Source organism: Halyomorpha halys, unplaced genomic scaffold (genome assembly GCF_000696795.3).
Source record: "Halyomorpha halys isolate HHAL.00 unplaced genomic scaffold, Hhal_1.1 Scaffold88.1, whole genome shotgun sequence".
In the NCBI taxonomy this organism is placed as follows: domain Eukaryota; kingdom Metazoa; phylum Arthropoda; class Insecta; order Hemiptera; family Pentatomidae; genus Halyomorpha; species Halyomorpha halys.
This window is the reverse complement of record NW_027114863.1, coordinates 293863-306555: the sequence shown is the minus strand read 5'-3', so window position 1 is coordinate 306555 and position 12693 is coordinate 293863. Positions and strand designations below refer to the sequence as shown.

Sequence of the window (12693 nt, the reverse complement as noted above, 5' to 3'; positions counted from 1 at the left end):
AATATTATAATACTATAATATAATATTAATATACAATATTACAAATTGTAGATTAATACAAAGAAACGGTATGTAAACAGAATGAAAATGAGATTGCAAATTATTAATTACCAAGATGCCAGGACTATAATTAGCTAATTATAAATTTTCGGGGATTTTTTTCAACTACAAAATATATCAAAGATTAATTATCACAACTCAATCTCAACACTTACGATCTTATTTGCCGAGTTTTCAAAGTGCTGAGATTCGTGACCTTCCATTGGCGTTACTATCGACCCATGGCTCAACACGACTAATTATGAATGAGCTACTTTCGCGATACGAATATCACAATAGCAATAAAATGCCAACGAGAGCGCGACCATTATAATAAACTGGTCGTGCAGAAGCTGCTAGGAGACAGCCCCGAGACTGAAGAGCCTCAGTACAACGAGAGCTCGTAATCCAATTGGCTGACTCGAGGCTGATGAAAACATAAAAGGCAGTGTTATCATTAAATCTTTCTGACTCACTGCCTGACTTATATATAGTACATACGGCCTGTTGCAACTGTCCGTCTCCAACACAATATTTACTTAAGCTTGCCTCTCTAAGCACAATAACTCTCACATATAAACAATAGATTCATCGGACGAATAGAAGTTTCAAATTTAGAAGAACTAATTTCGAATAATATGGCCCTTATATTTTATGTTATATAAAGTAAATCATTAAATAAAATTCTAATAACCCTAGCAAATGTCAAAATTAAATCTACTTAATCGGAAAAATATTATTGACTGTATGAAGTGGATTGTAGACTCTCTCATGAAAATAAAAACAGCACATAAAAACATTATAAGATGTGACAAGAAAATTAGAATAAATATACAAAGAGAGTTAACAATTATATACAGACAATCTTTTAAGTGAAAGAGACAAAGTTAGGAAAGTATAAATATAGATGAATAGAAAACTATAATATATTAACCTGTGATAGAATAATAAATATACAATTAGAGTAATAAATAGTAGAACAATACTTATTAGAAGTAGTAACAAATATAATAGAAAACAAATAATTGAAAGACAGATAAGTCAAGTAAATGTATAAAACCGCTAATTTTGATTTATTCTTAGTTATACGTTTATCGTTACCCACGCTCAGCGGAGAAGGGGTTGAGTTAAAGTCAAATAAAAAAAAAAAATGTAATCGCAAAAGAAAAAAAACAAAACAAAACAATAAAGAATAAATTACTCCTTAGGCGCCACGTTATTTTTCTTGGAAATAACGAAAACCCCGAAGCATTATGCCCACAATATAACTAAAATATATCACTATATAAACAATTGTAGAATAAGACCACTGGGGAATACCTTTACATGTAGATCACAGGAAACCTAGGGGTGTTACCTACCCACTTGTTGAATTATCGTAATATTCCGTGAACAACAAAAAAAACATAATAAGTAAATTAACAAGTAGAAAGCAGAGAAAGAACAAATGAATTATATGTACAAAAGTTTAATAATAAGGAAAAAATATATATACAGAAAATGAAAAGGAGAAAAAAAGGAATTCTTATCAATTAATAAAACAATTAAAACTTATAGGTTGACTTAACCTTTACCTTAATAACTATATTTACATTATTATCCAAAAGAGTATAAAATAAAAAAAAAAAACAAGATAAAATTTAGTTCAAACCCCACGTAGACCTCCACTTCTATTGTTAATGATCGTCTATTGAAGTAAACACCATAATTGTGAAAAACAAAACATATATGACAACATTTCTCACATGGTGATATTCCGGTTCAAACCATAAACACAGAGGGCCTTTAAACTATTAACACTTCACATTGAACAATCGTAACGTGTTCCAAAATGAAACTGTCACCTTCACAAAACCAAAACTCACTCGTCTGAACATACGAGTTCCCAGAATCAAACTGTCGCCTTCACTCAAACAAAACACACTCGTCTCAAACATATCGCTCGTGTTTTGTTTTCACCATGACAACCATAACACCTCTTGTCTGAACAGACTAGCCAGTGTTTTTATTTCACCATGACAACCGTAACACCCCTTGTCTACGTAGTTATCGCCAGTGTTTTTATTTCACCATGGCAACCGTAACATGTAACATAGGTAAGGTACGGTAACAACTAAGAATGAAATTATAATAAAGAATAAAAATAACAGATAAAAGGTAAAAGACAAAGATGAGTACCTGAGCCCTAGAGGTTTAAGTAATAGAGGGCTGGAAGGGTTGTCTCTTACGAGTTAATTTTCCTTAACACTGATTATAAGAATTTCTAAAGTTTGTGAAATTAATTTATTTATTGATATTTATAACTGTATTAAAAATAAATACAATAAATAAATATGATCTAGTTACACAACGGCATGACACAGATATGTGTGGAACCTACCCATTGATAGAACTCTAATGACTAAATGGCTGTCTTAGCTCTTTAACAGGGGGATATAAATACAATAATGGTGGAAGGGGATGATGCTGAGTTAGATTTATACGGTACCTTAACTGCCGATTATATTCATTGCACTGGTTAACTAATATTTTTCTTTTAAAGGACAATTAATGTACAAGACACAAACTGATAAACATGTAAATCACTAAACACTTATCAGATTTTATATATTGCTTGTGTTCGGATTCCGTCCGCTTTATGAAAAAACACTTTCTCCGTTTTCTGACGAGAAAAGCCATCCTAAGGCAAAGTATTTTAAGAGCCGTGCCGCATTGCGACTCAGGGGCCTTCGCTGATCCTTTCGGGACTAAATCTTCGCCCCTTCCATCACACTCTAATGGTTTTCTTTCTCTTGGAAAATTTTCTTATAGGAAGGAAACTCTTTCCCTCATCCAATTCTAATCTTGACGTTATTGAACCGATGTTTCAAGAGGGATCTTTCGTTTCCTGATTCATGGTAATTTGAAAATGCCTTTCTACTTCAACAGGTAAACTAATTTATTGAAATGCGGAAAATCTTTATACAATACCTAGATTTATCAGATTTAAATAAGAATTATAGAAAATATTTCTTTGGATTTTTGTAAGATTCGTGTCTTTTTTTTTTTTTTTCCTATGAGACACAACATCTGGCATACGTGGGAGGAGGAGGGAAATTCAGACTGATGTGGACAGATAGACATCCTTCTGTGCGGTCATGAGATATGAAGAAAAAACAGAAGTTAAGAAACGGAAGAAAAAGGAATATAGAATTTCAGCCATGTTTAAGAAGGTAATTCGTAAAATGCCGCAGGAATTGGACAAATTATGACTATATAAGAGACACAGTTACTGTTAGAAAATATTTAAATTATAGCAAAAGAAATTATAAAAACAAGTTTTGTTTAAAAATGTAACAAAATTAAAAAAAAAAATTAAGTAAAATAAAGTAAAATTTCGTAATTTCATTCTTCAAATTACCAGCAATCTCTCTCCATTGTTTTTAACTTCGGTAATGATAGCTTGGTCTAAGGAGCGCTATCTGCTGGGCAAAATACGAGACTGAAACAAATTGCTTCATGAGATTTACCTTCGTATTTACCAGGTGTTTCCATGTTTTCTATAAGTGTAATTTGTTCTACTTTCCACCAGTATCTTTTTTTTTCTGTGTACTTTGAAATAAATGTTCTTCATCTCCTCACTAAGCTATCTTCTATTTAATCGTTAAATACTAGCTTTCAAACCAACAAGCTCTAAAACTATATGAGAAAGAGATGCCTATCAGAGTATCGATTACGATATATATGCTTTGACAGTCTCCCTGCTTCCTTCAATCCAGTATTCCAGTCTATCACTCCATCTCCCCTTCCTGCGAGGAGGCAGGGCAGGAAAGGTTCCAAAAACCCTATTAATAACACCTCGTAACTCCATCTTCTGATGAACCCCTCCCCCTCACCCACACTTCTTTTCGACTTCTGACTATCTTCTTATTATTTCACCATTATCTATCGTCCTTAATAATTAATGTTTTTATTTTTATCTTATATGCGATACAACACGAGGAGGCCCCTCACCTCCGGACTTAAAATAGCTCCTTTTTAGAATGGATATCTCATGTATGCCACTAAACATAACAGGTAACCTTAAAATACCAAAGGTAGTAAAAGGTAAGATCCAACACAAATTACTTTTTCTTTTTCCACAGTAATGTACTTATTAATTCACTTTTATTTCTGTTTTAGAGGGATCGGAAAAAAAAAATACGATATATATATATATATAATTAAAATGAATAAAATAATCATAACTAAAAGGTGAATGCAAATAACTAAACTATTTTGTTTAGATATATATAGGACTCTCGAAACTTACTTCCAGAGAAAATTCTCAGAACTTTAAACCAGAGCATATTACTGGACCAGGAATTCATATTATCTGTCCTGCAACTACATAGCAACCAAATATATTGATATTTGGGCAGCATTACTTGTAAACTTCAATACGGTTGAAATTTTTTAAAACAATTTAAAAAAATAATTTTTTTTTATTCTCAAAGCCCTTATTTGTATTATATATATTATAGTTTTGTATTTAATAGAGCCTGTGTAGTGGGGTTTTGTTTTTATTTGAAACTTGGTTACATTTTAAAACAAGAATGTATTGAATGAGTGTTTAACTTAATAACTTGAGTTAAACTATGTAATATTTAATGGTAATAGGCATGCCACTGGTATTAGCTAATGAACTTAAAAATTAGGCCTAAACCTAAGACTATTTACAATATGTACAGATTAATACTGCTCAAGTGGCTATAATGTTGCCTGTTGCCACCGTTCTGGTGGGCGGGTTGCAACGTGTGGAAGGGTTAGGTTGCTGTTTCATCGAGTCCAAGAATTCAATATGACCCCTCCTCATGAAGTCCGTGACCGTTGGAACATCCAGTAATTTGTGAAGAGTCGGCTAACGCTGCTGCTGTAGACAGCAATATTATCTGCGTAGGCGGCTATCGTAGCAGTTTTATATTTGTCGCCTATTACATCGAGAAATACAGAAATCGAGAACAACATTGGCGAAAGTATGGCACCTTGTGATATAAACTTTTTTTTTTAATATTTATTTATTGCTATTTACAACTGTACATTATAATACATTTAGTAAATTTGATCTAAGTTAAATTGGAGTGTTACAGGCGGGTAGAGAAACTACCCATTGGTAGCACTCTAATGACATTTTACATTAGCTGATCTCGTGGCCATCTTCTTTTCAGGCGCCACGGAGGATTGTCAGGAATGGAAGAGGATGCAAGATTAGAAACTAGGGCGTTTGAGTGGTTAGAGAGTTTATAATGGAAGGAGCAATATCTGGTTCGGGCTAGATCGGTTACATAGGGAACATTAAGGTCTTTATGTATGATTTTATTTGTGACAAAGTAAGGAGCATTGAGGATTTTATGAAGGATTTTGGATTGTAAGGATTGAATACGAGAGGAATTCGAAGGTTTAGTGGAGCCCCAAAGCTCCATATGTCCAGATTGGCCTTATTACAGTCATGTAGATCAGTCTTTTGCAATGTGTTGGAAGTTTAGACCGTTTGTCTAGTAAGTGCTGTAATAGTCGAAATCGACGTGCAGTTTCCTGTCTTTTCATTCTGGTGTGAGGATTCCAGGTTAATCGCTTGTCCAAATGTAGTCCAAGGTTGCGGATCTGTTCGACAGGGGTAAGAGTAACATCATTAAATGAAACTGTAGGGCAGTCAGTAAGTTTACGACCAAGGGTAAAAGTGAATTGATGGGATTTGTTGGAATTTATCTTAATCCTCCAATTACGACACCAATCTTCAAGGGCTGTGATATGGGATTGGAGATTTTGGGATACAATTAATGGGTTATTATTAACAGCGAGCACACATGATATAAACTTAAAATTAAAATTACAGTTATAATAAATAGCCAATAAATATTATCTTGGCGATAAGGGAAGGTGGAAGAAATTCAGAAAGAAAAAAAAAACCTTAAAGTTTTATAATTCTAATAAAGTTAGTTGCTAAAATTATGGTAAAGAATAAATTACTGGGGCTAAGTTGGTAAGAAAAAAGAAATAGTCTAGGAACTTAAATGATGGCAGACTTGTACGGAAGTTTATTCTGAAGTAGCTCTATAAAAGCGCAAAGAATATGAAAGAGAAAAAGTCAAGAGCTGAAAAAAACATTTAATGTTAATTAACACTGATATAAACTCTCTGATTAAATAAAAATTATAAGTGTTCATTATTTAATCATGAATATATATTTATGCATCAATTCATAAATCCTTTTGATGAATATATCAATAAATAAATGTATTGATTTTTATCTCGACTAACTTCTTACATTCCGTTGTTTTGTTTTTTATTTCCTCGAGATTTACAACTGTATCTGCATACTACATTTATTACATAATTATTATGACATGGCTGTTAGCAAAGAAACACATTTAAAGAGAATATCAAATGCAGCAGGACCCAGGATAATATTTAGGATGACATTAACTACTGTGAATAGTTCCGTCCATTTAGCCCCGATTCGTGAAGGAGAAAAAAGGCAGTTATTTCACCCCAATTTTTGATTACTTTAATAAAAACTATGTATTTAATTACTAGTAAAAATTTATGAGTCTGCCAAGTATAGGTAGGGGGAATAAAAAATAGCAGCTTAAGAAAACCTTAAGAAAAACTAATTATATACTAATAATTTACTATATATGAAACAAGGTTAAGCAATAATATAGCGAATAATAATAATATTAGCATAAATATTTGATTTTATCTAAATGTGTATTAAACTTTCAATCATCCTCATCCAATCTATTTATTGTAAATACTATTAGGGAATAGCGAAGCATTCCTGGGTCAGCTAGTAAAAGATTGAAAAAATACATGATTTTAGTTAATTGAAAATACGTTAATCTTTTTAGTACAACTAGATTGATGCCTGTTCTTCAAACATAATTTAGTCATTTCTCATGTATATCTTAAAAGAATAAATTAATAATTAAAATAAGTTGGTGTTGTTGTTGATTGTTGCTTAAAGGCGTAAAACCCTCTGGTCATCAACGCCTATGGCATGATAAAAGTAAAAAAAATAAAAAAATAAATAAATAAAATAAAAAATAAAATAAGTAAAAAACATAAAAAAAATAAAAATCGAAGAGGAAGTTTAAAATAAGTAATCGCCCTATTTATGTTATCACGTATTTAATTTAAAGTGTACTTTTAACAGGTAAACGAAAAGATACCTCAGTTATACTTTGGAACATTAAGTTAAGTAGATGAGATTAAGTTTGAACTAAAAAAAAATTAATTACTCAACGGTTTTAATTTAGAAGATGAATTAATTCTGTGATTTAATCCTGAATAATGCAACTATTAACAAAACCTTATTAGGCTTGTAGTAGTTGCATGACCATGATTCAGAGGTTTTGACATAATTTAATTACCTAAATTAACAATTACTTAATATAATTAAATTCACCTTATGATAAAAACAATTAATAATCCATAACACATGAAAAATTGATTTAATTATTTAATTCCTCTCGTATCCAATCCTTAAAATCTAAAATCCTTCGCAAAATTCTATATGCTCCCTATTTTGTCACAAATAAAATCATCCACAAAGACCTTAATGCTCCATTTTCACCGATCTAGCCCGAACCAGATATCAATCCTTCCATTACAAACTCCCTAAACACTCAAACCCATTAGTTTCTAATCTTGCTTCCTCTTTTATTCCGGACAATCCTCCGTCTGAAAAGAAGATGGCCTCGAGACCTTATATTGTAAAAATGTTTTTAGAGTGGTACCATTGGGTAGTTTCTCTACATTTTTGTATCATACCATTATGATTTCCTCAAATTTACTTGATGTATTTATGTATAGTTGTAAATATCAATAAATAAAAGAAAATTATTTAAATTGTTTTTTGTACTGAAAATTAATATTGTATTTTATTTACTAGTTTTGTTTCTACGAAAATAATTATTCCAAAAAGTTTATTACACCCATAAAACCAAAGTTTTTATCTTTATATCTATATTTATGTTTTAGCTATATTATTAAAAAAAAAATCATGAAATATGAAAAAATATAAGATGTTTTTAATTTTTTTTTTATATTACTACCTATTTATTTTAGAAAACAGCGAGGGCGGAATTTATCCTAGAGATTATCAATCTATTATAAGAAGAGTTGGGGAATCGTTTTCACTCTATGAGCCGCCGCCATGAAATAAACTTCAACCCTACCAGACCGGTTGCGAACCGACATCCCTACAGACTTGAGGTTGCTAAGAAGACGCCTCAACTCTTTCGGCTACGAACGACCTCTGAAGATGCACGTTTATGCAAATATTGAACAATGTAAAACATCATATTGAGTAACTGCTACATACATGATTGCTTGCTTTATCAGTGTCCGTTATTTCTTAACAGATGATTCACAGAACACTTACCTGTAAAAAAAAAAAATCATAATTAATCTTTAGAAAACTGGGAATGATCACAATATAGAATATAAAAATATTTGGATTAAATATATTGCAGAGATATTACCGTGTCCATGGGGATGATTATTAATTTGTAGTCATGAATGAAGCATAAACATTATATTTTATAAATAGACGAAACAGTAAAAATTGAGATTTTAAAAATGGAAAAGTACATAATTTCCAATTAAAGATTATGATTTTGTATTGCTGGGAGGACGTAATTATTATATCTTATCAAAATTAAAACTACAAAAGTGTGTAACTAATTAACTTCAATAACATTAGACTATGAATTATTTTATATTTGTATTATTTTTGAGAATATTTAATAAAGACATTGAACATGAGAACAGTTGGAATTTTTTTTTCTGGAACAGTTGTAACATCTCAACTTCCAAGAAGTGTATTCCAAGCAAAATAAAGTGATTTATTGGTAATTATCTGTGACTCAAAAATAGCTACCAATGAACACCCAATAAACTTGTCAACAGTTGACTCGATCCTGCCCAGTCAAAAATGTTGACACACTCCAGGAGTCCGTGATGGATTAATGTGGCCAATTTGTCGAGTGGCCAAAACTTGTAGAAACTATTGAGGCCTTGAAACCTCCGCAGAGAATTAAAAACACGCAAAGGCTTTGGTCGATATAAACCTAGACCCCCTTTATTTAGTCCCGCCGCTATATTTGCAGTTTCTCTCAAAGGTAATTCACATTTCATTTTAATTGCTCTTGAATATGATCATTACTTAACTACAAATACAAATATTAACATGAGTGTATAGAGTCCTGTGACAAAATATAAACTATATATAAGATTTATTCAAAGATTTTTATTTTCTGACCCCCACTAAAAATATTTTATTTTACACATTGTTTATAAAAACAATCAAGCCTATTTTAGTAACTTGTAATTATTTTGGCTGAAAACACGGATACTTTTAGGAGACAATTTTTTTACAAAACAGCGTATATATAGCTTTTATAGTGTATTGTGTAACATACCTCAACTTAATTAACATAAGCATGAAGCTTATAAACAAATTTTACTTAAAGTGGAGGCTGGTTAAAAAATCGTGAATTCACCATTTTACGCAAAACAAATCTGTACCTTATTGAGCAGCTTGAAAGCCCTTTCCAAATTATTTTTAAATCAGCCAATTATATTTATTTTTTAATAAAATTTTGTCCGATTCACTGTGCTATAGTTTAGGATTATCTAACTTACTGTTATAGGTTTTGCTTCCTATTCAACGAAAACCGTGACGCTTAAGAGAGTTTCTCCTTTTCTGTGGACAAAGTGGAGTTTCTCCTTGTACAATTGTCTGTATGGACTTATTTGTTACTTTTGAAGTATACTTTAATCTCCTTAAATATTGCTAAGGATTTACATATGGGTATTACGGTAAGTAGGTCCTGTGTATATACCGTACATCCTGTATATACAGTCTGTGAAAAAATATAAACTAAAGGCATGAAATTAAAGTATTTATTAAATTTAAAAGTAAATTCATACCAAAACAATGTCTTTAGACTTCTTTTTATGTTATTAGACTGGCAAAAAGCTTTAAATAAATTTTTATCTGTTTGATTATCTACGAACATCAGAAGTTGTAAATAAATATTTTTTATACTGTGAATAAGTATTTTTTTACTTATTTAATGTAATTTACAACTCTACAAAATAATACAATAAGTAAATATGTTGTATGTTTCATATACACTTGAAAATCTTGGGAAGGAACCACCCATCGGTAGTACTTCAAACACAAATTTAAATTAGAAGGTCCTGTGGCCATCTTCTTTTCAGACGCCTCAGAGGATTATCAGGGATTGTTAAGGATGAAAGATTAAGAATTAATGGGTTAGGACAGTTAAGGAGTTTGAAATGAAAAGACGCATATCTGTTTTGGGCCAATTCTGCAACGAATGTGATGTTAAGGTCTTTGTGAATGACTTTATTTGTAACGTAATAAGGAGCATCAAGAATTTTACGTAGGATTTTGGATTGTAAGGATTGGATGCGGGAAGAATTTGATGGTTTGGTGGAGCCCCAGAGCTCAATTCCATATGTCCAAATTGGTCTGATTGTGAATTAGTATAAACTCAATGTTTGTTTATCTATTATTAGGTGTATTAATGAATTAATTTTTGGATACTCAGTTTTCTTCCTACTGTTTAAGAGAGATTATTTTTTTTTTTTATACTCTATGGCTCTGTGTGAATTGTTCTCTTTTCTCAAATAATGCCGAGTGGAACTCAACTCACTGAAATTGAGTAGGAAAGGATAACAGACCTAAGAAGAAGTGGGATGACCCAGAGGCAAATTTCTCTAGAGATAAACCGCTCTCAGAGTGTAGTCAAATAGCTTTTAAATTGCAACCCAGACAATTATGGGACAAAGAAAAGAAGTTGAAGACCTTCAATTTTGTCCAATTCACTCGTTTTACGTGGTTTTGAGAAAAGTCGCGAAAACAGGAACATCCTCTGAAGTGATTCAATTCAGGATTTGATGTTAGCTTGCTGGGGAAGTGGATAGCTGAATTGATTTTGTTTTAAATTATTGTAAGGTTATGAGAAAACCAGAGCTGAAAAAACACCATTTGCAGTGAAGACTGCAGTTGTCTAAATGATATGTTCAAGATAACAAAAAATGGTCAAGCATTGTTTTCAGTGATGAAAAAAAACGTTGATAGTCCATATGGTTTAATTACTTGTGGCATGACCTTAAAAAAAAAAATTCACAAATGTCACATTAGGGTGGCGGAGAAATGAAATGGGCTGATCTTAATAAAAAGGGAGTTATAAAGCAACATTTTTCCAAATAACGAAAAATCTACATCTTGAGATAAATGTTAGGCGAATATCAATGAAACTGCAGCTACTATAAAAATAAACGTAATATACTAAGTTATATTATAATATACAAGTTTTGATGTAGGAGATAGTAGGTATCTCTACGTCTTATAGAATTTGAGAATTTCATAAGCAAAAAGATTTGCCGAGCAACGAGAAATCAACGTTTTTTTGGCAAATATCATGAAAACTGTTACTTATGCTTCTAATCCTCAAAAGGGAGCTAATAGTGCGTCGTTTGTAGGAGTAGTAATTTCACTACTTTACAATAATAATTTTACAGGGCTCAGGGATCCTCAGGTCAATTGTGTAAATATTGTATATAAGAGTGAAAATGTGACTAGAGACTATATTATTTTATCATTATGTTATTTTATTTATTTATTTTTCATACAGATAGTTTGATTATGTTCATTTTGTTTATTCTTCTGTTTGTATATATTTTAAGAGTTTTTTTTTTTTTAATTTTAGTATGTACGAGATCAGTCATCACTATTACCTATTGTTGTAATATCTATTAATAAATAAAAAGTATTTATTTTAAAAAAAAATTATTTGTGTTCTTCATTAACCGCATCCCCTACTATCCTTCTCATTTATATTATCCACAGTCTTCTCATCATTAAATTTAAAAAAAAGTAAAGTGTTCTGTTTTATTATTACAATTAACATTCCTTTATTTCGATTGCTTTTATTTCGGTGATTGCACTTGAAATGTAAGTATAATGGATAGGATAATCTTGTTGCCCTCAAGCTACTGTAATCCCCTCACTTATAATTCAATGCGCTAGAGCTGGAATTGGATAGTGAATCAATACACAAATTTGAATTTATATTAGATACAAAATAAACCGCTCTTTCAAGGGATGAGGTCGGATTGATTTACACAACGCGAAGAGTGATTTTTTTTTTATAACTGCTAACACTGAAGATAAACATAATAGGCAGGCTAGGGTACAATCCCGCTACTGCAAACAACTTACTTCCTTTATAGGCTTCGTAAGGCGGAAAATTAAAAAGAGAAAAGGGAAGATCTTGAGGATTCTGTGTTAGGTGGAATTCAATGGGGTGAGGTTTTTAGACATATATCAGATACACACTCACTACGACAGAATGTATCTATAAATATTAAAACCCTATTTATCGCAAGAGTCCGGATAAGCCAATATAATCATATATATGGCAGAGACGGCAGGTCTCTCGCCTTGAAGTCCCGCATGCAATAGCAGGGTGTGGGTCTCATCAATTCACCTGTTACTCTGGTCTTTAGCGTAATGCGTTTGTCGACGGCTGACAGCGCTACTTCATGGTCATGATCGTCTTAGATAATAGATAGAACATACATCTTACTTGAGAGAGA

The 12693-nt window shown here is 31.5% G+C and overlaps 1 protein-coding gene across 7 annotated transcripts in view; it reads right to left on the bottom strand.

The window, feature by feature from the left end:
- Positions 1-12693, bottom strand: part of LOC106677142 (anoctamin-7) — a 384257-nt gene that overhangs the window by 129887 nt on the left and 241677 nt on the right. The window contains exon 1 of one of the 7 annotated variants that reach the window (XM_067051980.1): positions 216-343. The exons of the other annotated variants lie outside the window; for them this stretch is intronic. Coding sequence (XP_066908081.1) covers positions 216-263 — 48 coding nt within the window. The 5' untranslated portion in view covers positions 264-343. Of the gene's footprint in view, positions 1-215; positions 344-12693 lie in introns of those variants that run through there. 7 annotated transcript variants of the gene reach the window in all.